Genomic DNA, 26,869 nt, shown 5'->3' on the forward strand with positions numbered 1-26,869 from the left:
GGAGTCCTGGCTAGATTGCCGTTCTAATGACTGTTTACCACTTAGGTACAAGCAGTATTTATATGTCCCAGTTCATCAGGGTGAATGTACCTGCTGTTTTCCTTTTCTGTAAACTGTTATATATATTTCTTTTATTCCCACCACTTCAATATCCTTGAATTTATGAGGATCAAATAATCTGTTCCCCTCCTCCTGGCTCACACACTCTGCATGCTGATAAGGTTTGGTTATACTCGAGGCGTGCAACTCTGCTCTTTGTGGTTTTCCATTTTTGAGGTTTCGAAAGAGCTTCGTTTTTACAAGATATTTCAAAGAGGTGCCAGCATTGTTTGTGACAATTTTATATTTCAGTTCCAACTTCTCCTTGCTTGGTTAAATGTTGGCTTTCTGCTTTTATTTCAGGTATGAAGAAATAGACCTTGAAACAGGAATACTGGAAACCAAAAGAGATCCAGTCCCTTCAGATGATATTTATCCTGTCCACATGATTTTGGATAATAAAGATGGCATACAAGGTTCCTGCCAGTATTTTAAAGAGAGAGTAGATATCACTGATCAAATAAGGAGGAAGGATTTGCAGCCTTGTTATACTTATACAGAAGCTGTTGAAAAGTGAGTGAAATCCTTATATGTGGCATTAAAAGATTTTTAACTTAAGTTTTAAAATTCAGTCTTTGCTCAGTTTGTGCAGATTATATCAAGAATGGGGTTTGTGGGGGAAAAGTGATGGATCTCTCTATTTTTATGGAACTAATAATAATTTATTATTTTCCTTTCTGTTTCTTAGATGGGGCGAGAAACTAGTCATTGTTGCTTCCCAAGACCAGCGTTACAGAGCTTTAATAGGCTGGGAGGGGGACCCTGACTTAAAACTCCCTGACTTCTCCTACTGTATACTGGAGCGTTTGGGTCGTGCTAGGTGGCAAGGAGAGCTTCAGAGGGACCTTCACAGTGGGGCTTTCAAGTAAGTTTATATCTTGCTATATGAATTAAATCAAAGCTACTAAGTTTCCACTGGTTATTTGTAAACATCTGTCCACTTAAGAATTCCTGTGTTTTGATTTCAACTCATATCTCTATTGGTAGCGTCTCATCCTTACTACCAGGAGCACTTGGTTCTTGGAGCCTGTATTGCTAGAAGTATACTGGTCTCTTCCTTGAGTTTGTTATGCTTCCTGGTATTTTCTCATGGAACCAGAGCTTGTCTATTGGGTCAATGTACAAGTTTCTAATTTGTGGAAGTTCTTGCTTTCTCTAAATCACTTTTTCTTCAAATTTGGGCTGGAACGATGCTTTTCGTTTCCTTTTCTAAACTGCTGTGTAAACATCTTGGGCAGGAGCCCAACTTCTGAAGAGGTTCTTGGATGCCCACCTTTTGTCCCCAGCATTTGCCCTGTGTGACATCTTCCTCTATATGGCCTGAGTTACCAGCTCCCAAACTAGACCACGTACTTTTGTTGATGGAGGAGCATTACACAGCCTGCTAGGGAACTTCTGGTTTTGTGTTGCAGTGCTGGAGAATATTAGCATTGCTGTTAAAGGTTCACTGCTTCTAGGAGATGAAGCGTATGTAGCTTGCAAACCACAGTGGCATTGTTCTTGCCACTTGGGAAGCTCTTTTAGGTAACTAAGATGATGGGGGTGGAGAGGAAATCTTTTGTGGATACTTTTCTGTCAGTTCAGCGGCCTGAGTCAGCCCACCAAGGAGTGAGATGAATACCAAAGGTATTACAAGGGGGGCAATGATTGTAGTGTCCTTCGGCTGGGGCTGCACGGCTAGAAGGCGCGTCCCCTGGGTGGTGGATAGGGGATCCCTCTCTGGAGGGTGCACCGGATAAAATTGAAGAAGGTGCCGCGAACCAACGCAGCCTAAGGGAAGGCCACCCTGACAGAAAAACCACTGGCCCTCCAAGTCATGGGGGTTGGGCAGGAGGCCAACTACCTCCTCCCGGAAAAAAAATAAAAAGTTGCAGAAATGACGAGCATCAGAAATGGCGGGGATGGAGAAAATCTGTAACGAAGTGAGGAGGAGGAGATGGAGCTGGATCGGTCGTGTCCTGAGGGGGAAACCGACGGAAGACTGCGCTGTGGCCCTTGACTCCAGAGCACGCAGCCGTGGACCGATCGAAGTGGAAGAACGATGTTCGCGCCTTGTGTGCCTCCTGGCACTGAGAGAATTCAGATCAGATCAGAATGATTGTAGTGTAGCCAGGAGTGAGAAAGAGGGCATGGGGATGCAATATTGGTTCAGCTGTTTCATCAAACCATGTCATGACACTGTGATTGTGCATAGAGACTGTGGGTTAAAATCAGAGGTATTCCTCTCTGTTTAATTGGATTAACTATGAAAATGAATTTCACAGGTTATCTTAATTGTGGCACTTCCTAAGTTTGAGATTGTCACTTTGAAAATTAAGATAACATATGTCGCTAAGACCATAGGTAATTTAGGTGAAGTGTTTTGGCATGCTGGATAATTAGAATTTATTTGCAGAAGTTTCTATGCCTATAGATATCTTGCCATCTTTTCTTTAGAGTGGATGCTGGAAAAATTCATTATCACCGAAGAGTATTGGACAGAAATGGTCTCATAACAATGCAGTCCCATGTCATAAGACTACCAAGTGGAGCACAGCAACACTCAATTCTTCTACTTCTGACTCGCTTTCATGTTGATAGGTATGTGCCACTCAGATGTTTTAAAGGTCTCCTGGGTAGACTGTGACCTTTTACTATGATGAAAGTTTGCTCTGCTGTCACAGAACCATCAAAGTTTCCTGGAATTGACCCTTCTCAATTTCTTTATTAACTCCTCTTCCAGATGCTGGACAGTTAAAGCTTACTTGTCTTGGCGTTGTAAACAATAGGGTATTCTAGTGCCTGTCAGCTGCCTACATAAGCCTAACTCTTCTTATTGTAGCACTAATCAGTCTGTTAATTTTGAGTGTTCTCACTTCAAACACATTTCTAATAGGAAAACAAAAAAAAAATCTCTTGTTTATGATTAGAACTTGTGCTTCTGTGGATTGCCAATGAAGTAACAGCCTGGGCTTAGTCACTGTTTCTTCAGTTGGGGTCTCTTCTTGCTGACAAATTCTCTCACATGCTATTCACAGAAGGAAAACTATAATTCCTAAAACAATCAGAGAACACTTCAGGATACTTTCTCTAGTGACTGACATTTTGTAAAGGTACAACTAGTTATAAATTTATGTGCATGCTTACATGTAAAATAATTGTCTTTTATTGATTAGGAGGAGCAAATATGATATTCTGATGGAGAAGCTCTCAAGTATGCTAAGTGCTCGTTCAAACCAGATGGAAACATTAGGAAACTTGAGGGAAGAATTGGTGAGATTCATTATTCTCTTCCAAATTCTCACTCACATAGAATCTAGATGATTAGTATCAAAGGCAGTCATTCATACTGCCTGTTTTTTAAAGTTGCACAATATTTGGGTGGTAGGGTATCAAAAGAAGGGTCTTAACCTACTAGATCAAGTTAGTGTTGCTGCTTGTGATAAGGAAGGAGTTCTATTCGATCTACAGTTTCAGAAAAGTATTGTTAACAGATATCGTCATGCAGTTCTTACTTGCACAATGCTGCTGCTGGTTGCTGCTGCTTGTTTGGATGGTAGAGTTGGAGGGATAGATCACAATCCAGAAGCGTCTCACACTCTGCCTGGTGTCTGCACTAGCAGGCTTTTAAGATCCTTCTTTGATATCCTACCCCAAAATACTGTGTTTTGAGAACAGGCAGTATGATGTCCTTGATACTCATCACCTAGAGGTGAGACTTTTGGGCTACAATGACTTTTGGCATTTCTCTTTGCATTAGGGTCTTTGTGAGAGAACTTTCAAACGTCTCTATCAGTATATGATGAATGCTGGCCTAGCCAAGGTAATATCCATCCCGTTACAAGATATACATCCCAATGGAGGACCCTACAAGACAAAGAAAGGTAACTAGAGCCATGGCTTTGCTTTCTTTTTATGTAATTACACTGATGCCATTCTATCTATAAGCCTCAAATCCTAAATTAAAAGACACATAAGTGAAAATCTATCTATGCAATTATGTGGAGAAGTGTGTTAATAAAGCTAGAACACTGCAGCCTGCTTGAATTAAGCATGTGTTCCAGGTCTTCAAGAAATGGATGCAGGCAAGTTTGTTGTATATCAGTGTAGGCTGTTTCGGTGGATTGTGACTCCTAGTAAGGCTGCTCAAGCCAATACAGAGAGTAGGGACAAAGAGTAGTCTGCTGACCTTTCAGATGGAAGTTGAATGACAAGTCAATAAACTTGACAAAAATATATGAAAAGTTATATAAAACAAAAAAGACCGTTATGAAATAAGAAGCTAAAGAAACAGACCATCTTAGTTATGACTTTTGCTGAATGTCATCAGAATGCACAGTTTCTCTGGGAAGTTTCATATCAAATTATGAAAGTAAGCTTCTACAGCACTACCTTGGAATTCTTTACGTGAGCAAGATAGCCAACAACTACTATTCAAAAAAGTCATAGTCTACGGAGGGACAGTTTAATGCATAACCACGTTTGAATTCAAAGTTAATAGGCTTGCAAGAACTGCTGATAACTTCCAAGCATGTAGTGGAAAGACAAAGAGGAGCAGAACTGCATGAAGAAAGGGAACAAAAGAAAGCAGCTGCTCTCAGAAAAAGATGCAGATAAAACTTGTATGGGGAAAAAGCTACAAGAAGTAGTAATAGAAAGTATGAGGAAATATAGTATCACCAATGGAATTAATGCAATTGCTTAAGGAAATCTAAACCAAGTCTTTAATCACAGAAAATCATAAGAGGCAGATTTGCCAGGGTTAAAAAGAAAATAGTTCTAAAAGATGAACAATGTGTTTTTCAGAGATGTAGTGAACTGTTTGGGGGGGAAAGAAAAATCTGATATGAACCAAACACTGCAAATTATATCGTCTTTGTGAATAAGAGTGATCATAAAGGAAGAAGTGAAAGAGCCAATAAAAACGTGAGAACTTCAAGAAGACAAAAGTGAATGCCAGTTACATAGAGTTGGATTAAGGGTCTTGATAAGACAACAGATTCCTTCAAATCTGGGGGAAGGAAATCTGTCTGTAGGGAAATTGTGTTATGAACAAAGAGAGACAGTGGCCAAAAGTAGGTACAGCATCTAGCACAGTTCAGAGAAATCTCCCACATTGTACTGAATAAATAAGGGAGTGATTGAACGAGTTCACTTGTAATGAAATACACAGGTCCACCTCCTTCCCATAAGAATACCAGAGGGAGTTTTACACAAGAGAATTCATTTAAGTTCAGAGTTTCAAGAAGGCAGTGGAGATCCTCAAAAATACTGTAGAATGGATCAGTATACAATGAAATATATGGGAGAAATTATCATCAAACTCTTACAAAATATGTATTGTACATAGTTAATGTATTTCTGGTTTGAGCAAGTGTTTCAAGACACAGTGGCTTGTATGACAGATACCTTTAGTCACACGATTTAGCATTGTCATTGACACAAACGTAGAATCTCTCTTACGCTGTCTTTGAGTAGTATTGCACCAGGTTATATTTGTGTATACTTCCTCACACTGAATTAAATTTCAGAGATTTTCTAATGAGCTGAAGACATTTGCAAATAAAACCCAAAGACAGATAGCGTTCCTAAAAGACAGAGTTTATAATCAGTAGTAAAAACATCTAACTTCCAATTAAAGTATGTACTTAGAAGACAAGAAAATACAAGTCCATTTGTAAACTTGGTGACAATCCACAAGGCAGTAGATGTTTCATGTTTTGTCAGAGATTGGCACAATGGCAGCTGCATGTACTACGTAAGTTTGTCATGAAAAATGCCACCTGATGAATCTATGACTTGAATGATAATTCCGTCTTACAGACATAAAAGCTGAAAATCCACATAAATGCCTTCAAACACACTAGGTATTAAACTAGGATGAATTAATAATAGCTGATTTTCATCAGAGATCAAGATAGTTTGATCTCTGGAGTTATACAGGAAAGCAGATAGAAATATGTGGGACACACTGAGGATGAAGACAAAGCATCTGCTATGGGAAGCACATTATTGGGCAGCAGGAGCTAAAGTAAAAAAATCGGTTGGTATTTTGGTTTGTTTTCAAATATTGCTTCAAGTGAAAATTAATGGGCTGCAGAACTACAGAGGATGTGATAACAGTGCCTGCAGCCCTACCAAAATGTCAGCACTTAATTACTATCCTAAGCAGTATCTTAGGATACTGGCAGGGCAGGGATTCAGACTGAGGAAAAATAATGGAATCATTTGACCCGGAGCTCAATCACATGATTAATTTACTGTGGATTAACTTCATGTCAGCTAGGCTTCAGTAACTGATCACCGATATACATAAGATAAAATTCATTAACTGAAACCTTGATGATTTCAACTGAAGCTTTCACCTGGCATTTTTCACAGCAGGGCTGTACCAGAGGAGTAGAGATGGCTGTAGATATTCCCACCCACTGCTGCAGGATGAATTGGCTACTTCTGCAGTAGCTGCTGAATCACTGCAACTTTATAAGCTGGCAACGTACAGTAACCTAGTTCTAACTTACCACTAGTCTCTTAAATTGTTTAGGAGGAGCTGAATGACACTGGTGATAGTGGGTCATCCTTATATCAGGGAGCAGGATTGCTACAGCTTTCCTGAAGTCATCTGTCCCCACTCTTCTGTGAGATCCCAGAACGGTAAAGTAGGTGGAGAGGTACTACAGCACAGCCAGTGCACAGTAACGTGTTAAGATGTGGAACTGAAACATGTATGAGATTCTTGTGGCTGGTGGGCAGCCGTGTGTTCTACGCTTGTGTACAAAAACCTTTGATTTTTGTGTCTCCGTTTGCATTGCATGTAATTATAGTACACCATACACGTTAACAAACCTAGCCATTCCCTGGGTGCAGAGAATAGATTAGGACTTTGGACAAGAAATCTAGAAGCTTAGCTCCTCGTACGTGGTTGCACATAGAGCTTCCATAATATAACTGATAGCATGTGTTGTGGAATCAGCAGACAAAGGCTGAGAAGAACCTCTTCTCATAGTGTTGTTGGAACTGTGCAACATAACTGTACATTTCAGTTATGCTGTAAGAGCTTACTGGATGGGGTAGGACTCTTCTATTCGATCCTTTTCTTGAGAATGCTAGTTGCTTGGTGTATGCTTCCTCCAACATGCATGCATACAAACACAGAAGAAGGTGCTAGGGCATATGATAAACTGACAGTCCTTTTAGGTCCTGGGATTTTTAAATACTGGGAACTGGCAGCAGCACCTGATAGGGCCCACCAACGGGTGTCCACTTTGATCACTTGATGAGGAAAGGCAATCCTGTATTAAGGAACAGTTTTGCAACCAGGTAGCTTATTGTATCTTCAAATGTATGGTTCTCTTTCATTATGTGATTTGCATTTATAGAAATTAAAAAAGGCTTTGAGTCTGTAGAAGGAAAGGAGGGGTTTTATACCCAGTGAGTTATCTCACAGTCAGATGTGTTCTGAAGATGTGATACTGTGGATCAGCACTTACTCCTTTCATTGATTTATTTGTACTATTGATATTTCTCCTGTTACTGCAGTGTTTTCCACTCCGCTCATAAATCACTGTATTGGGCAGTCCTAATGTTGACACAGATGTGAAGGTTGGGAGCACCTCAAAAATTCAGCTAGTCAGTATTTTGACAGACTGGTAAATAAGGAGAAGCTGTTGCAAACCTTTCTGAGAAATAAGCCCCTGTCTTTGGTGTTTTGTGTTCCTCATGGCACTACTACTACTTTGTGCTGCTGAAAAAAATAAAATGGTTTAAACGTGTGCGTACGCCCTGCATTTTGTTAAGAGTTGTTACTAACGTTCATGTTCACAGGGACTGATGTCATGGTCCGTTGCCTTAAATTACTAAAGGAATTTCGGAAGAAAATGGAAGATTATCATGATGATGATGAAGAAGAGATCATCACAAAAGCTGTTCAGCCTGTGGATATTGTTTGTGAAAGGGATATGCTCACCCAGGCTTATGAGCTAAGTAGGTGACGTAATAAGACATGCTAAAAATTTTTCCCATTGTCTTCTTATTCCTTGTATGTATAAAAGAAAGGTATATATTGTGACGGGTTTGTTTTAAGTTCTGATTGCTTTTTATGTATCAGAAAGTGTCAATTTTTCATGGAAAAGGTGAGTTTTATGTTAGTTTAGACAGGAGCTATTGGTGCTGTCACCTGTTACCCCGTCCCTGGAAGCTTATCAACCATTCAGTGCCACCAAAGTAAGACAGCATGGTAGAAACAGGACATTGCAGTGGGATGAGGAAAGGTGAGGAAGAAAAGTGTTCCTTCTTCTTCTCCTACCTCTTTTCCTTTCATAATGGAAAAATGAATATCTGACTGCAGAAAGCCGTCGGGGGAAAAATTCACCCCCACTTTTAGTCCAAAGCGATCACCTTCGAACCTCATTCTGCTGGGGCGCTGCTTTGCATAAAATTGTGGTTTATGACTGGATTTGACTGTATATTGTGTATGTCTGTGAAAAAGCCTTTAGTTGTTAGTGGTGAATGTTAAATTTTATATTCTGGCATATACAGTTGCTCAGAGCAAATATGAGTGTATATACAAATGTATGTTTATATAATTCAGTCAGATTATTTCCCTGAGATATTTTCTGGTTTTCCTTTCTGAAACAGTTGAAAGTAGGGGAACCAAAGGTATTTCTCAGGCAGAAATCCGCTTGGCTATGAATGTGGGGAAGCTAGAAGCAAGGATGCTCTGTCGTCTTCTGGAGAGGTACAAAGTTGTCAAGGTAAGGTTAAAATAAAATAATTTATATACTTGTTCAGACTGGAGATACAATTGTCATTACTGTGGTAATACGTTTTAACATTTAACCTCAGACAATAGAAATGGCAGGGATTTGAGAACTAACAGTGAAAGAGTCCTAGTAAGATTGAAAAGAGTATGACTTCAGTTGAGGAAAAGGTATATATGAGAAGTTTTCAAAAAGTATTAAAATTTTAACCCATGGTAATCTGAGGACTAGGCTTAGTTGTTGGAATGTAACATATCTGCTCTTCTAGCATATCTGTTCTGTATTGTTTCCTGGTTAGCTGCCTCGACACTTAAATAGTTTGCTGGACCAGATGTACAAGTATTTTACATTGGTTTGTGATTGGGTGCTTGAGTAATAAAGATCGTGGGGAAAAATCCACACGGCCCCATATTTGCTGTCTCTATCAAGTGCACATTCTGGTGATCCACACCAGCAGGTGGGATTGTGCCGGACACCGCTTTACAGCATTCCGGAGAAACACTGTTCGCTGCACCATGAAGCAGTTCTGCCCTCCAAAAAGAGACAGGGCAGAGAAACGAGCCTCAACCCTGCTTCACCTGGCCTCAACCACTTACTCAAGTCATTCACCGTAACCGGTGGTAACCCAGGTGACCTGGGGGCTGGTACTTTGTGGAGATGAGCATAGCTGGCTCTCAACTCAAAATAGCTGCTCTGCTTAATTTTTTACTATAAGACAGCTTGTATTTTGCAAGATCCTCTACTGAAGGATCTTGTCAGAGACCCTCTGTGTGTTTAAAATCATCAATCTACTTTTAAAATACCGGTACATTCTGGAAAAAAACAGTTACTTTTGTTGAGGTTATGGTGATTAAACTCCTTATTTCCAGATATTTCAATTTTATTTTATTTTTCATTTCAACAAGCCAAACAAATTCAGCTGTCATTTCTTGCATGCACCCACCCACCCCTTTCCACAAAGGCAGGATAATTGCCATCTTCCCTCAACAGAGAATATTTTTTACTAAGATCTTGTCATTTGGTAAAATGTTCTGTAGAATTAAAACCAAACAAACTATATAAACCATTGGAATATCTAAATATACTTTCTCCTAAGTCAACTGTGAAGATGAAATCTTCCCTTATTGATAGGCTAGGTGTTTGAGTTTCTAGATACTTGAAAGCACCTGTTGTAGTAGACAGGGTATCAGCAGTTTTACTTAAGTCTGATTCACTCTGGTAACTTCTACATTGCAGTTATTTTTCTGAACAAAAATTTATTTCCAGTCTGAATACATATAGTTTGTTCTTCCTTAGACTTTTCTACATCCCACATACTGTAGGCGTTTCATTCTAGTATGCAGGTAATGCAGATTTATTTATTTTTCAAGCATGGTATTTCTTTTGATTTCTATATGTTAAGGTTAGTCAACATTTTTGCTATTTAGGAAAAAAGGATAATAACGTGATATCTTTGGATGTGAGGGGAGAACAGTTAGAAAATTTTCCCACTGTTGATGCTGAGGAACAGACTGCCAGAATGGAGAAGTAAGGTGGTAAAATAATGTTCCAACTATTTCCTTAGGGTTTTATGGAGGATGAAGGTCGGCAAAGGACAACGAAGTATATTTCGTACATTTTTGCAGAGGAGAGTGATTTAAACCGTCAGTTTGAGAGAGAGAAGGCTAGGAGTGAGCAGTTAGCTACAGTTACTTTGGCTCTAGTGCCAGAAGATTCCCCACCTGTGGAAGATGTGTCTCCTGGAGAAGATGATACTTTGGTCTCAGAGTCTGACAATGAAGAAGGGAAAGATGGCAAGAAGAGAGGAAAATGTCAGAAGGCCAACTCTGGGTCTCTGTTGAAATTAAGTTTCCAAGATGATACCCATCAGTCAACACCAGCTAAAGGTAGATCATGATTCTGAAATCTGGAAAGAACCTTGCATTTTTCTTATGGATCCTTTTATTAAAGAAAAAAAGCATATGCTATTAGCTTCCATTAAAGTGTTTTATCATATATTTATTTTTACACTGATTATTTCCATGCTTTGTTGATGTTCTCTTTCCACCAAAAGTGTTATGTCTTGGAATACTGTAGGTGTGATAATCCCTGGAGATTCTTAGGGCCGAAGCGTGCTCTGGTGTTTGTGTGCACCAAAGAACGTTTGTGACTATCACCATTCATTGGGAGAGTCTGCTTCTCCTTACCCCTGTGTCATTTCTCCCCTTTTCCCCATGCAAATGATATGGGCTCACACACCTTGCTCCTTGAATATTCACTTATTTTTCTGGTGGCTCGAAGAGCCAAAATGATTCTGCAGAGGGCCAGACAAATTCCCAAACTGTTGCGAGGCAGGAGGCAGGACTGTGTGGTTAAAAATGAGCATAGTGGGGAGACTGTGGTAGCTAGCAGTCAGGTTGGCTTAAGCTGCTGAGAGAAACAGCATCCTTGGGTAAATTTTATATCTGCCTTGGATGTTCTGTGGTGAACTGACACGGTACCTGTCATGCCCATCAGAGAGCACCATCTTGGTAGAGCTTTAGCTTTTAACGTCTTTGAAGATTTCAGAAGGGATTTGAATACACTTTGTATTTCTTGAAATATTTTATTTCTTCCTTACTCAGGGAAAAGGTGGGCTGTGCCTCTCATTAGAACGCATCATTTCATTCCATTGGCTATGTAAATGTCATCTTATGTGTGGGAAATAGCACAGGAGCTGACAGACCAGCCAGTTAACTTTTTTTTTTTTTATTATTGTAACATATAAAAATTCTTCCCCTTTTAGCAGTGTTTTTTTTCAGTTGGAAATGTCTGGTACTGAGCCTTAGAGTCTGTGCAAAATGTTCATGTACTGATGCAAACCTTCAAGTGGGATGAGTTTAAATAGAGTAATACTGACTTCTTGTCTGAGACCAGATAAGATGATAACTAACTACTTTCAAGCAGCAATAGGCTTGGGATGACTTGACCCGCAGCCTTACTCACCTAAGCATATTGTAACAAAAACATCTCGCCTCCTGAAGCTAATTGCTTCATCTTTTTATTTAGTTATTTGGAACATCTTAATGTGAAAGCTACCAGCCTTCTGGGGACATATTTTAAAGAGGATATGGTGGTTTATTTTTTTATTTTATTTATTTTAACTGTTTAAATGTTCCTACAACTTCTCTGATAAACTCCAAGGGAAGAGAGGAGAACAGATCTCCATTTCTTGTGTAGATAATCTTTGGAGTAATACTAAATCCTTGTTCTTGTTCTCATTCGGCTTTGAGTCAGAAAAGTCAGGTTTCTGGCAGAACTTGAGAATCTTTGTGACAGAAACTCTCCTTTCTTCAGACAGCAGTTTCTGGATAAGCTAATCTGGCCCTTCATGGTCTTCTAAGTCTGCCTATGAAATGGCTTCTGCATGGAGAGAATTATGTGATGACAGGGAGTTCACTTTTTTTCAAACTTTACTTTTAGAGGCTGAATGCAGTCATTCATGATCAAACCACTGCTTCCAGCAGGGTAGAACAATATGTGAAAAATGTAGCAGAATGCTTTTAAGTACAGTTACCTGGGTGGATGGGGAAAGGCCTTTTTTTATGGAGAGAAAAGCTGAACATTTACAGGAAACTGTGAAAGCAGAACAATTACAAGGCTGTTTGCTCTTAAACCAGGCTCAAAGGCAACAGCTGTGAAGTCTCAGGGGAAGAAGCTGCCTTACCCTCAAATTCTTGAAGAGCCCGAAGAGCTCCCAGATGTTTCAGGGGAAAGTTCTACTTTGGAAACTCTAAAGCAGGAGTCCAATCTGTCCACCTGTGCTCATTCCACTGATGAAGATGGGGATGTGGCAGTGGTTGAGGAGGTCAGACTTGAAGACCCTAAGGTAAGATCACGTCTTAATATTTTCTTGTTAGTACAGCTGTCTGAACTAAGTTATGCAAGACTTCAAGCTATAGTTTTTATATTAATTTATGGGATTGTTTTGTTTTTTTAAATCTAATTTCAAAGTACAGTCATATTTTGGCTGCATTGTAGTTATAAGTGAAAATTACTCCGGGAGATAGGAAGGTAAATGTCCAAAATACAGTTCTGGGTTAGTTCCCTGGTGCTCTGCAAATTCCCTGTGTTGACTTAACGTGTGTCATCGCTTAATGTCTGTCTGTGCACGCAAGTGCTGCGTATCATCTGGTCTGTCTGCTCTAAACCAGGAGGAACAAATGGGTTTCGACATGAAAGGTGTGTAGCCTCACTCCTGCAGGACTGAGCCTGGGGCAAGAAGCCTTTCTGAGAGACAGGATATGTTGGCTTGGACTCAGCACGACGTTAAGGCAGTTACCAGCTTTCTAGGCCAAAACTCTCAAGTCCAAATGGCTCAGAATGTGGGATGGGCAGAGAAAGTGCATAAATCTCTGCATCTACCTGCATGGAAATTTTAGTTTCTGCCTTGGTTCCCTGCCTGTGAAGAGGATATAAAAGATAATCCCCATCTGGCTAGTTTGTTACAAATAAATACATCAAAACTCTGAATTCCTCAGTTGCTACCGTGTAAGGAACGAGCGTTAGGCTGCAGACATTGAATAATTCAGTTAAAAATTCCTATTTTGTCCATACCGTGTACTAGAAGACTTGTGGCCAAAAGAAGGAAAAGCGTTCCAAAGCTACAGCAGTGGAGAGATCTCACGAAACATACAGGCTGCTGAAGCGCCGCAATCTCATTGTGGAAGCTGTTCGAAACCTCCGGCTAATTGAAAGCTTGTTCACGTGAGTCTGTCTGAAAACAGTGTGCTGGGGGCCTGATGCATTTTGGTAGCATAAGCACGGCTTTAGCACTGCTTTTTCTTGGCCCTGATGGCGCTATATGCTATAATATCAGCACGTGGAAGGGGGAGGGGTTGCAGTTATACTGGATCTTAAAAATTAATGAGCTATTTGGAAGCAATAGTAGTTCTGTACAGATAATTATACAAGTGAATTTTTGTATAGTATGTGTCCCATAAATAGAGATCAGAGAACTTTTTTTCTTCCTTTCACAGTGTGCCAGTAAGATACAGCACTTCCTTGCTTGAGGATTCTTTCATTTGCATAAGTTTTATTTCTGTAGGGTTTCAAAAATAGTTCCTGTGTTATTCTGTCATTCATTGTAGAGACTCTTCATGTCAGTCGTCATTGGTGACTAGGATTCTAGTGGGGTGCTGAAAGTTTACTTTTCTTTGCAACTTTATGTGGGATGGTTTTATGTCATCTCATGACTTGCCTTGTCTGCACTAAAGACACTTCCCTGAATGTTATAACATCTTTCAGCCTTTTAAGATTTACCTTCGTAGAGAAATGGAAATTCTGGTGCTCTCCTGGAGTCCCAGCTTCCAAATTAGCAGGGCTCTTGTGGCAAATATGATTGCACCATCCATCTTCTGTGTTAGCACATAAGATCCTGGCATGTAAATACACACAGGCCTGCTTGGTACAGGAATTAAGTAAGAAATCATGGCCTTATACTCCTCTTGTTTGAGAATTTTGAAACCTTCTGTCACCTAGTTCAATTGCAGAGTGTTGTGAAACTAGAGCCCTGTCTTCTGGCACCAGCTTCATCACTGATTGATCTAGTCACATCCAAGTGCAGGCTCAGAAGATATTTCAAGTCCCAGCTGTCCCCTTCAGTAGCTTACAGGTTCCCCCAGCACTGGTGGATGTTCTGCCCCTCCCCAATCTCTGCCAAGGAAATTTGCTGGTGTTGTCACTCCAATTCTGTTAGTTACCAGGATGTGGTATTCCTTTGAAAAAGTTGAAGTCCATGTGTACGTTCACTTATTGCTTCATTCCCTTCATACTCTTCCATATCTTTTTCAGATTGAAAGAGTCAATCATTCTCCAGAATTGGAAGAGTCAGAAATAGGGCCTGGGGCATTTGTGAAAAAAATGCCTGAAAACAGGCATGAGGAGAGTAGGGTGTGAGTGTGCTCCTGCAGACTGCTACAAGGGAAGAAGTGAGCTGGCTTCAAGTGATGGGATATGTGTATCTATATTGTGAATGCACGTGTAGTTTCTGAGCTCTGAACGCCACTAAGTAAATTCTTTCTGCCCCAAGCTGAACTGAGATCACAAGTGGAAATATAAACTGCATATGTTTAATCACCACTTAAGAAAGCTGTAGGTTTTCCTGACCTTAGGGAGACTGGGTTCATAATTGCGCTATAGCTGTACACAGAGAAATCTGGCATTGAGAATTTGCTGTCATCACAACAGCTGTCCTCACGTAAAAAGGATAAGCTTGATTACAAAGAAAATAAAGCTGAAATTTAAAGCTAAGTTGCCAGTTATCTACAGCAAAAGGGAAAAGTGAGCAGTAACTGCTAGAAGCAGGGATATATCCCCTCACTCCACATCCTCTAACAAACTGCTTAGGCAGTTTGGAGCATTGCTGGGCTTAAAATGCAAGGTATTTTTTGCATCTTTTAGGCTTCAGAAAATGGTCATGGATCAAGAGAAGCAAGAAGGCGTCTCCACTAAATGCTGCAAAAAGTCTATCATACGACTGGTACAGAAGCTTGCGCGAGAAGGGCTCCTCCGACTCTATCGTACTACAGTCATTCAAGATGGCGTTAGTAAAAAGGTGACTGCACAGACCCTGGCAGCAGAAACAGCTTTTCTCACAACCCTCTGATTTTTCGAAGTGTTTGGGGCCTTTTTACTGAAATATATGGATGACTTTACTTTTTGTAGTGGAATCCACAGTCAAGCTGCCCAGAAGCTACATGTCCCAAACTAAGCTACTGTGAAAACCAGATTAGTGCTTTCAATTATTGTGCTGCAGATAATTGTGAGACCAAGGAATAGTCCAGAGATCAAAGTCCCTGAGTCTCCCTTCTGAGAGGTTCTGCTGCTTATCAGTTATGCAATTCATGGTTCTCTCCCTGCACTGTCAGGCTGCAACACAGTTCTATTTAATCACCTTTTGAAAGCCAAGAGTATATGAGAAATCCTAAGTTAGCTTCTGAGTTGAAATTTATAGAACGTGATCTATTTTTTTAAAAACAAAAATCCACTGTTATTGAGGTTTATGGAAGTAAAATGTCTGTAGTTGTAAAGCTGAGACTTGTCATTGTAACTCTAGTATGAAATGTTCATAAGCAGGGAGAGAATCTATTGAAAATTACCTGCTGCACAATTACTGTAGAGCACATTTGAAATCTTACTAATCTGAATTGTGTGTGTACTTTGAGCAACAACATGTATTAGTTTGGTCTTACGAGGTATGGCTTTTCCTTTATCCCTTTCAGCCTAATATTTGCAAGTTGAAGTGTTTGTTCCCCAAATATTTCAGATTTTAAAAACCCCCAAAACTGAGGCTTGTAGAAATTACATTAACTGTGTATTCGTACAGAGACCATGTGGTCTGGTCTCACTTAATACAAACTAGCAACTGGAGTTTTGATCCAAAAGTGTATTCTGCGAATTATTAAGCCTTCATAGGATTCATCCGTTGTGGTTAATTAACTGTCTGTTAATCTCTGATCGTTTATGCAGCTGATTAAGAGCCAATATCTGCATAACTGCCTTTTGTTTGTTTTCTGCTGCTCTGCAGGTAGAGTTTGTTGTGCATCCTTCAGTGAGTCCTAATGATTCCCTTGTAAAAAGTGCCATTGAGCAGGTGCGTTTCCGAATCTCCAATTCAAGCACAGCAAACAGGCAAGTTGTGATGATGGTTTGGATGGTTTGTGGGGAACTTGGCTTATCTTGTATGTGCAAAAAATATGCAGAGGAAATAAACACAAAGCAAGCAAAAGAAACAAAAAATCTCTTCTTTAGCAATAGAGAAATGGAAGCACAAAGATGAAGCAAGATGCTGAATGTCTCCTGAAGTCAGGAAAGAAGAAGAATTGAACTCTGCTTAATTTTTACCAAAGTGCTGTGTGGTTCTAATACAGGATTAAAGTTCCCCAGACACCAACATCCCAGGACCATGCTGAGGAAGAAAACCTGGGGCAAGAGGCAGCTCCTGATTCAGGAGAAACGCAAGAAGGCTCATGTAAAGCTGATAATAATCGGGCAAGAAAAACTGATGAAAAAATGGGCATAACACAGCTAAAAAACTATCACCCTGTTACAGGTACAGCTCACTTTTTTTATATCATCTTTCACTTCCCCATTTATTACTAATAATCACTTTCAGATGTTGGGCTCTCCTAAGATACAAGTGGTTTTTTTCTTCTTTTATAGAAGAAAAATTGGGTTTACGTTAAAGCAATCTCACTATCCAGTGCTTTCTCAGCTGCCTTTTTTTTCTTTTTCAATTGTGAACTGGAGTATTTGTATTCACTACTACTTCTTTACTAAATATTTGTATCTTACATTTACTTTCAACTTCCCATCTTTCCTTCCAGTTTTCTTCACATCAGTTTTGCAGAGGTAGCTATTTCTCCTGTTCTAATCCTCTTTTTATTTCTGTTTGTTACTTAATCTTCCCTCCCAGTTCCAGGACTTGGGCGTTCTCTTGGCTTTCTTCCCAAAATGCCCCGTTTAAGAATGGTCCACATGTTCCTCTGGTACTTAATTTATGGCCACCCTTTAAATGGAACACAGCAAAAAGGAGGTAGTGATGGTGAGAAAAAAGGCAGCAAACAAGGGCTGGATGTGAATGCAGCTGTACTTGAAGCGCAACCAGATGGGACCTTAGAAATTATGACAACTGTGGTGAATCCTGAAATCTCTGCGCAGGAGACTGAAGTAGAGCTGTCTAATCAAACAGGTAAGAAGTGGCACATCCTGCCTTTACTACAGGCTTTGCCATGGTTCAGCGCTTAAAATAGGTAAAAGTCTACTGCAAAACAGATTGAAAATCAATGGTTTAGATAATTTTCAGGTCACTTTAGATTTTCAGATTTCCAGACTATGAACTGCCAAATGTGTTCTGCTTGAACACTCACAGTAAAACTATTAGCATAACTATTAAGTTTGTCCTGTCTGAATCTAAGCCAATCTTCTTGTTCCTAGTGTATGTGGATGACATGTCATGGATGCGCTATGTCCCTCCTCTCCCGGTTCACAGAGAGTTTGGATTTGGATGGGCTCTTGTTAGTGACATTCTTCTCTGCTTGCCTCTCTCCCTCTTTGTTCAGATAGTGCAAGTCAGCTACAAGGTATGGTGCTTTTTTGTTTCACATTTGTTTTGCGTTAAAGTCTGACGATATCAACTGTACCTATAAGCAGTAACAAATATCCTCTTGGTCTATTTTAACAAAACTAGCCATCAGAGAGCAGACACTTTAGTTCTTGATAGTCTTTTACAGAAAACTTAGTTGCTTTTACAGCCACACTGAAAAAAATTTATAGCCCTGTAATACTGCAAATTCTTAAGCTAATATTTTGCAAAGAGCTTCTTATAATCTCACTGAATCTTATAATCTCACTGAATCTTCTGCCTCGTTGATTAACAAGAATAATGTTTAAGCATTTTACAAAAGCAATAACATTTGCTTAGAAAATATTGAAGTAGACAGCTCTGGTAGCAAAGCTTGATACTTTAAAGGTTAGTTATATTTTGCATTTTGATTAACTTCTAAAATAATTCTAGGTGGATGGTCTGGAAGAATTTTTAAATGATCCATTAAAAAAGCACACTCTGATCAGATTTCTTCCAAGGTCGGTCCGACAGCAGCTTCTCTACAAAAGGTAAGCAGATGAGTCAAAGTAAATGGCTCTAGGGTGGAAACAACTGTGGTTGACTGTTTTCTCAGTTATTTCCTGCTTTTGTCAAAGAGAGCTTTGTTACTTAAGACAAGGATCATCAATCTTCTAAGGATAGTGTGCCAAATTGTATTTTTTTTTCTCCCAAATAGAAGGTAATAAGAAACTAATAAACAATATTCATGCATGCTGTCAGGCAGTGTTTGAGAGCTGGGAGGTTCTGTCCTTCATAACTCATCAGTAGGATGTTACTTCTGTATAAAACACACTCTTGACTGCTGCTAAATTCTGAATTTAATAGAGTAAATGTTGCTGTCCTTCATAAATCTTTCAGAAAATGCCACATTTCCCAGTTCCTGCCTCTCATACATACCATTCAATTTCTACTCATGCTCTCAGTGGCATATCTGCCATTGTTTGCCATTCCTCATCTAGGAGATTTAAAAATTGAGATTGGACTGACGGTAGAAAGGGAAAGCAACATTAAAGGAAAGTGATTTGAACATGTGGAATCAACAGCACCATGTTAGTTTCTCCAGAAAGTCATTGCTAACAGCATGGATTGGGATGGTTGAGGGCTTATACAATATTTTGCCAACCTGCAAACGTGTCATCGGTGAGTGAATAGTGCTAGACAATCAGCTGTCAAGACTTGCGGTCAGCTCAGGTTTGCAATTCCTAACCTATTACTTGCTAAATCTTAGTAACAAGGAAACTGGATTTATGGTATTTTCTGAAATCTGCAGGCTCCATCTGATTTATGCAAAACAGTATGACATATAACCATGTTGTCTCTTTGCCCCCCCCATTTACTAAAACTTCTAACTCAGCCAAATTTGCTTCAATATTTCTGGGCTTGTCAAATGATCTTTCAGATCCTTAGAGAAAACTCCTGCCAAAATACCATTCCCATTTAACTGCACAGAAAAACTTAGATCTTAGTAAAGTTAAATATGGGCAAAGCTAATTTTTGACAAACTCTCTCTCAGAAACTAGATCTTGCAGACGTTTCCTGCAACTTCCAGAATTTTGCCATATAAGTAGATATACAGCATGGGAAATGTTGCACTTTTTGCTCTGCCAAAGCTATAAGCAACTGAAAGAAGTTTCATGGAGCAGTAATTCTAAACAACCTTAACTACAGGGATTGTTGCCTCGTTCTTTATATGTACACACGTGAAGGCTTATCAGCCCATATTTAGTAGTCATGTTTTCTTACTCATGTCGTCTTTTCATAACATGAAATTGTCTGCAAGATCTGCTGGTGTTCTGACCTCGTTTATGTCATTTTTACGTATGGTATTTCTGGCTAATTTTGTTCTTTGCTAGCAAAATTTTAGTTAGTATTTGGCTAAAATATTGCGTTTGTGATTTGAGGAAAGGAAATTTGGAGCTTCGGGATATTATATGTTTTCCATAGGCTGACAATTAAAAATAAATACTGCTTCAGAAATTCTAAAACTCAGTATTTCAGAAAAGCAGTGGCTTCCTGAAACTTCAGGTTGCTGCATGAAAATGGCATGTTTTCTGGTGTCGTTTTTACTGTTTTCATGAGTGCTAATTGTAATACTCCTAATATTGCTGCAGGAGGTACATCTTTTCAGTGGTAGAAAACCTTCAAAGATTATGTTATATGGGACTGATACAGTTTGGCCCAACAGAGAAGTTTCAAGACAAAGACCAGGTAATTTTCAGAAAAAATTTAGCCATTATTCTTCATGGTTTTTGTCCAGTGAAATAAATGTAAGATTTGGGGTTTGTGATTACCTTAACGAGTTAGGTAAAATACTGATGTTTCAGATGTATATGCAAACTTCCAGATCCAGGTGACATACTGCAAGTTGTGCAGATGATTTTTACCTCTTTCTCTGGAAAGAAACTACTGAAATGTATAATGCCTAACATTTCACACACTAATGATCTGGGAGGTTCCAGACTGGCAGCGCTTTATGAAAAATGAGCATGCTGTATTCTTTTCCATCAAGGTGTTAGGCATTGGATGTCTGACACAGAATAAAGTCGCTGATCAGAGTGAAATAATGACATTTGTACACATCTTTTTATAAATAGAGAGCACATGCAAAGGAGAAAGCAGTCCCCAACATATATTTTATGAGGATAAGAAAGATAATTAGGCCCCAAAACACATCTGTTCAAATCCTGAATGAGAGCTGGTACGAAACAGTCACTCTCTGTGGAAACTTGGAATATCCTGTGCACAAGGGGGAAAAGAAACTGTTCTAAATCTAGAAATGAAATTTCTGGATCGCTGACAAGGGAAGTTTGGGAATACAATGCAATAGGGTGGGGATGGGTGTGTCTTGTGTCAGAGTACAAAACAGCAAAGACTGAGAAAATGCTTGAGCAGTCCTAAACTACGCTAAGTTGTGTGTCCTGTAAATTAGGCAATTTCAGTGATTTTTACCTACCAGCCTGAAATATACTTTATTTGACAGGTCTTTGTGTATATGAAGAGAAATGCTGTGATTGTTGATACCACTATCTGTGACCCCCACTATAACCTGGCTCAAAGTAGCCGCCCATTTGAGAGACGCCTCTATGTTCTGAATACCATGCAGGACGTGGAAAACTTCTGGTTTGATTTGCAGTGTGTCTGCCTTAACACGCCATTGGGTATGGTATAATTGTACATTCTTATATCGCAATTCCTCCTCCTTCCCTAAAACTTGAGGCACGCTCTGTTTTGTCACTTCCAATGTTTTGTTCTCTTGTCTGGTCGCCTTGTGCATCAAAAAAAGCTAGAATTTCTGTCCATATAATTCTGTGTAGTTGAGATCCACTTGACATTTTCAGAGCAGTTAAAGGAAAAACATTGCTGTCCTGTTAGAAGTATCGAATTTGATAATAGCCCTGTAAGATTTTAATCCGGCTATGAAAAAGCCTTTTTGAAAATAGTTACTAGAATATTTTTGTCATAGCTCTCTACCAGTTTAAACAGAGATCCCTTTTCCTTAGAAAAATGTTGCTAAACTTTCTGATAGATAGCTTGAGTGGAAGTTAAAGGAGTTTGTGCATTGCAGTTTTTTTGAGTTTATTTTTGTGTTTGTTCATTTTACATTTTTAAATAGGATATACAGCTACAAGTATACATTATAAAAAAAAAAAAAGGAATTGGAGGTAAGAGATTTCTCCTGAAACCTTAGACAACACTATTATGTGTTCCTGTAATTTAGTCAGCCAGGTAAAAGGATCTATTTGTAATTTTGTTTTACTTTTGCATTGAAGCAGTTATACGCAAAAGGCTCCTTACACATTTGTCAGATGGTAGCATGCTTGTGATTGTTGCAGCTTTTGCAGGCTAGTTGGACCATGATTACTCTTAGCCCCCAAATGTGGGAATGATACTGTTTCACCAGTTTGCGTATTTATGGAAGCTTTGTATTCCAGTTGAGTATTTTCCATGTTGAGCCTTGAGGGGAAAATTGCTCTGTGCTGGATTTATATTGAGCCTCTAGGTCAGAGACCTGCCTGACGTCTAGTCCTGCCCTATCGTCTTTGTAGCATGGGCAGCCAAAAGCATTAGTAAGCCAGAAATTGGGGGTTTTTTTCCTACGTTTGAGTTCTGTTACTATAAAACCATTATGTGATGACTCTGCTATATCCTAAATATATCTCCAACATGAAGGTGTCAGACATGCAGAACTTTCACACTGTGATTCAGCAGTCACAACCCGCCGCATTTTTTCTTGAGCACTGTTGCCACATTTGAGTATCTGAAAGGCTGTGATCCATGCCTAGAATATCAGTGAACTGCTGAATTTTTTTCCATATAAAGGGTACCAGCCTCCCATTACTTCTGCCCTGAACACAATTTTGAACAAGTTAGTACCTTCTGCTAGCCGTGAACTAGAACACCATTAGCCTCTCTGAGAAGGTAGCATGTTTTATTGAGAAGCAGTAAAAATGTTAGTACTGTTTGGGAGCAGTAGTTTTCCATAGCAAGGTGGATTGAAAATGGGTTGAAGTCTTAATTCCCGTGCTGATAGTCAAAATCATTTGTATGTCTAGGAGTTGTCCGCTGTCCTCGTTCAAAGAGAAGTAATCTTCAAGGGGAGGAGACTGCACTAGATGCAGAAATGGAACAAGAGTCAGCAGTGGATAAACACAACCTGGAACGAAAGTGTGCAATGTTGGAATATACCACGTATGTCATCTTCATCCTTGCTTTGTTGCTTGAATAGAGCGGGCAAAAAGAACTCTTCTGGTTTTGGGGATGTTACTCAATAGCAAAAGCAGTTAAGACTCTAGCACTTCCATTGGGTGTTGTGGGGTTTTTCTTTGTACTTCAGAGGCTATCTGATTAAAAAGATGTGTAGTTATGTATCATGTTTACAAGTAACTTGTCTACAAAGCAGGTTTTTATGCTAGACGGATGGGAAAAACAGATTCGAATTTCCTTCCAAAGTAGTACAGATGTGTGTTGCAAGAGTCTTAGGGAAAGCAAAGTTGAGAGGGAAGGAGTGCTTCTTAAGTAAAGTTAATGCAAGGGAAAAATTTAAAGATTCTCCATTCCTGTGCTTTACATCATGGTACCTCAAGTACCCTGTAGCTTCAGTAGCTCCCCAGTGTCACACTCTGAATTCTGTCCTTCTGTGTTGCACTTTGCTGCACATTGTTTACAGGTGAATTTCTAGTATGGTACTGGTGTACACTGGTGAAATCTGGAGGTGATGTCTGGAGCACTTTGTCTTCCGCCTAATCACAACCAGAATACTTGAGAGGACTGTATACTTACAACCTGTGACAGCCATGCAGAATGCCAGTTACACTTCTTATATTGTGTTGTGCACTGTGGTGTAGTTTTGTCAATATCCTATTACGTTTTAATAAACAGTCTGTTTAAAAGTATTTTAAATTAGTTCAATGTTACAGGTAGATATATCAAGTTATCTTAAAAAAATTCATGGAGTTCAGGGAACCCAATTCCACTGATCCTTGCTGATAAAAAAAAAATTCTGTTCAGTCCACTTGTCAGCTTTCGTATATGGTCTCCGCTGTATGGTAAAAAATCTTTTAAATTGAATATCTGGTGTTTGCTTGCAGTTAGGCTGGAGACGACTGCAACATCTTTAAGGTCAAGAAACAGTTTTGGGGTTTAATTGATGGTATAATGTTATAATGAAAGAGTTGTCTATTGAAGGCTGGACTGAAATAATTTTTTCATGGTAGCTTTCAAAAAATCTTTCATAAGGCAAAACAGGATTTCAAAAATACTCTTTGGTGTTATTACTGGGTTGTCAGAGCTGTCATATCTACTGCATATGCAAAGCTCATTCATAGTTTGATTGTTTGGTTTGGTTTTTTTTTTGAGGAAGTAGGTTTGTCTCCATGATTTCTTGCAAAGTGTTGTATTTATATAAAGAAGGAAAACAAAATCTTTTTTTTTTCATTCTGCACTGTAACATCACACTAATAATTAAATAGCTCATTTGTGAAGGGTGCCACTTCATCCATTACCTGCCATTCATTGTTAGTTTCATCCCCTTTCCAGGGAGAGAATTCCAGTGCGTTGTTTTTCTGGCTTGTATGTGTATTTAAACAAGCTTTAATGTATTTGTTAGAAAACTGGAGAGACCAGTGCTTGACAATCAGTGTGAAAAAGGGTTATGATTGCCTTTAGTTCCTGTGGAAGATTTTCCCCACACTTGTCCTGAGAAAGTTTTCCATCTGAGCAGGTATTTTCTCTAGTTCTGTGGCAGGAATAGTGCTGAGAACAGAGTTTAACGTGGCCATTGGAACTTAGTTAACAATAAAGAAGCTGCTCTGGGTGTAATCTTTAAACTGAAAGCTCAGTCATCAAATATCAGGGATTAAAACTTAATGGAAAAGCATTGTTGTCATGCTACTTCTGGAACAGGGTTAAGGGAAGGAGCATCTCTCTCCTCTTCTTCTAGCCCTTTCTAAATTGGGAGGGCAAGGGGAAGAGTTCTGCACATTGCACACACGTGACTTAAGAGCAGCTGAGAAGGCGCTCCCTACAAAATAATTACTCTATATTTTGTTACTCTTTCTCTTAGAGGCAGCCGAGAGGTGGTTGACGATGGAACTATCCCCGGAGATGGGTTAGGAGCTGCGGGTCTGGATTCCAGCTTTTATGGGCACCTAAAACGCAATTGGATCTGGACAAGCTACATCATCAATAAGACTAGGAAGGTGGGTATTTTAGAATTTATATACTGTAATGACTTTTCCAAATTTTAATATTCTTAAGGTTGAGATACTGATAGAAAAATCTTACTGCTTGCATGCTTTCTCAGTCATGTGTCTCGATAATGCTTTGCATCACTGGAAAGAAATTAATGCCAAATGTGGTAAATCTTGGTGTTGAAGTGAATGAAAGAATTGGAAATAAATTTTATCTGAACTGAATTTAATAATACATTCAACCGAAGGAGAAATACTTTATTAAGCAAGCAGTTTAGATTACTTAGTGGTGCCTCTTACCTTTCTGAAATATAGAAGTTGTCAGATGAAAACCGAAACATCCAGAACAAGGAAATATACACAGCAAAAAAAAAATTACTGGGAAGCCCAACATAGGCAGATAAGAATGGCCACCCCAGTGCTGCCTAATGTCCTGTCTGTGATGGTTGCCGATAAAAGATTTGTAGGGAGGGTTGTAAGAGCAACGTAGATGTATAATGATATTTCCTTAGAATATTATCCCAGCTGTCTGCAAGTTTGGCTCAAGACCATTCTAAACCTGGGAGTCATGTTTCAAAGCTCTTAATGGCTTTTTCTTTTAGCATTAATTTTTCTAATTGTTTTTTGGACACATGTAAATCCTTTAGTATCCACAGCTTCATGTAGCAAAGTGTTTCAAAGTCCTATTATGTGTCACCATTTCCTTTTGATGTTTTAAGCTCCCTAATAATTGTAGTACTGAGGGAAGCTGTGAAAATATAATTCTCCATTACCCTTTCTGTTGCACTTTATTTTTATAAACATCTCTCATGTTTCCCATTATCATCTCTTTTTAAAGGCTGGCATCTACTAGATTACTTAACTGTTCCCAGCATGGAACCTGTTCTGCCTTTAGTCATTCTTGTTGCCTTCCTTTTAACCTGTTCTAGTTCTACTGTATCCTTTTTAAGGTTAAAACAGAATCTCGTAGTGCATTCAGGCTGTGGCCAACATAGCTGCATAGTGTTGCTCTCCTTTCCTAAGAATTCCTTACATTTGCTTTGTTTTTTGACCATTACCAAGCATTGAACAGGTACTTTCACAGAACTGAAAATTACCTTACCCTAAGTAGTGGTCAAATTAGAGCCTATCAGTGTATATGTAAAATTAGAGTTGCTTGGTTTTGACCTCAGGCAGGATCATTTCACTCCAAATTTCATCTGCTGTTCTGTCATCTAGTTGTTTAGCATTAACAGGACCTCCCGCAATTCTTCAGTCTTGGCTTTCCTCTCGCTGTCTGTGACCGACTTCTATCACCAATGAATTCCACACAAGCGAAATGGGTTTTGCTGAGAATTGCAAAACTCCTAATACATTGCAGTCAGCTTGGGCTCAGATTTAAGATGGATAGAATATGGTGTAGGAGGCATTTACTCAATGTTTGTGTTTGCGTTTTGGTTTTGTGCTTTTTAGAAGTTCCTTTGGAATGTAAAATGCTTTGGAAAAAATACCGTTTTACACAAAATTCTGCTCAGCCTCTGTAGCAGTGAAAGAATCGAGCATTTCTTTTCCAGCGATGACTTTTTTTAAACTTGAGGAGATTTGCTGAAGTTCTAACCTTCATTATCTAGTGGTCATTACAGTAAGATCTAAGAAAAGCTCTAGAGCCATTCAAATATGTGGTAGTAATAAGACAAATGAATTCAGCCAAGGATCTTTTCCTTTATACTGAACATTTATTTCTGACACTACTCAAAGGATATCATGTATAGTGATGTTAAAACCAGTGCATTCCTTTTGCATATCACCTTTTTGAAAGCTGTGTTGTCTTAGGAAAGTACAGTTTCTGAAAATGGACTGACAGTGAGACTCCAAACCTTCTTAACAAAACACCCCCTTCCGCTCAGTACTGGAGGTAAGGTGGTGATGCTGGTGGGGGGCTCTGTAACTGTATTAGAGCTGTTACTGTCTTTGTCAAACCCAGTATGGATGATATGGGTTATTCCTGTTGCCCTACGGTAATCTGGGATACTTCTGGGGCAGTGAAATAGATGAATAATTTCCTTCCCTATTTCTGAATATATGGAACAATATTTTTTTTTTTTTAATCCAGTGTTGATGACATGGGTTGTTCCTGTCTTCTTACAATGATCTAGGATGCTTCTGGGGCAGTAAAATAGATATGTAAATAATTTCCTTTCCTATAGAACAATAATTTTTATCCTTTGTAATTTCTGACA

The 26,869-nt window shown here is 39.1% G+C and overlaps 1 protein-coding gene across 2 annotated transcripts in view; it reads left to right on the top strand.

The window, feature by feature from the left end:
• The window catches only part of GTF3C1 (general transcription factor IIIC subunit 1), a 44,083-nt gene that overhangs the window by 538 nt on the left and 16,676 nt on the right, over positions 1-26,869 (top strand). The window contains exons 2-22 of one of the 2 annotated variants that reach the window (XM_082314393.1): positions 403-612; positions 788-964; positions 2,536-2,679; positions 3,255-3,351; positions 3,839-3,962; positions 7,903-8,061; positions 8,716-8,831; positions 10,402-10,723; positions 12,476-12,684; positions 13,423-13,562; positions 15,258-15,411; positions 16,384-16,487; positions 16,727-16,908; positions 17,272-17,547; positions 17,793-17,938; positions 18,373-18,470; positions 20,073-20,169; positions 20,942-21,119; positions 22,515-22,650; positions 24,524-24,659; positions 26,463-26,544. In XM_082314393.1, coding sequence (XP_082170519.1) covers positions 403-612; positions 788-964; positions 2,536-2,679; positions 3,255-3,351; positions 3,839-3,962; positions 7,903-8,061; positions 8,716-8,831; positions 10,402-10,723; positions 12,476-12,684; positions 13,423-13,562; positions 15,258-15,411; positions 16,384-16,487; positions 16,727-16,908; positions 17,272-17,547; positions 17,793-17,938; positions 18,373-18,470; positions 20,073-20,169; positions 20,942-21,119; positions 22,515-22,650; positions 24,524-24,659; positions 26,463-26,544 — 3,287 coding nt within the window. The remainder of the gene's footprint in view (positions 1-402; positions 613-787; positions 965-2,535; positions 2,680-3,254; positions 3,352-3,838; positions 3,963-7,902; positions 8,062-8,715; positions 8,832-10,401; positions 10,724-12,475; positions 12,685-13,422; positions 13,563-15,257; positions 15,412-16,383; positions 16,488-16,726; positions 16,909-17,271; positions 17,548-17,792; positions 17,939-18,372; positions 18,471-20,072; positions 20,170-20,941; positions 21,120-22,514; positions 22,651-24,523; positions 24,660-26,462; positions 26,545-26,869) is intronic. The other variant, XM_082314394.1, reaches the window with a different exon arrangement.

The sequence above is a fragment of the Platalea leucorodia genome (assembly GCF_965183815.1).
Source record: "Platalea leucorodia genome assembly, chromosome: 5".
Classification (NCBI taxonomy): domain Eukaryota; kingdom Metazoa; phylum Chordata; class Aves; order Pelecaniformes; family Threskiornithidae; genus Platalea; species Platalea leucorodia.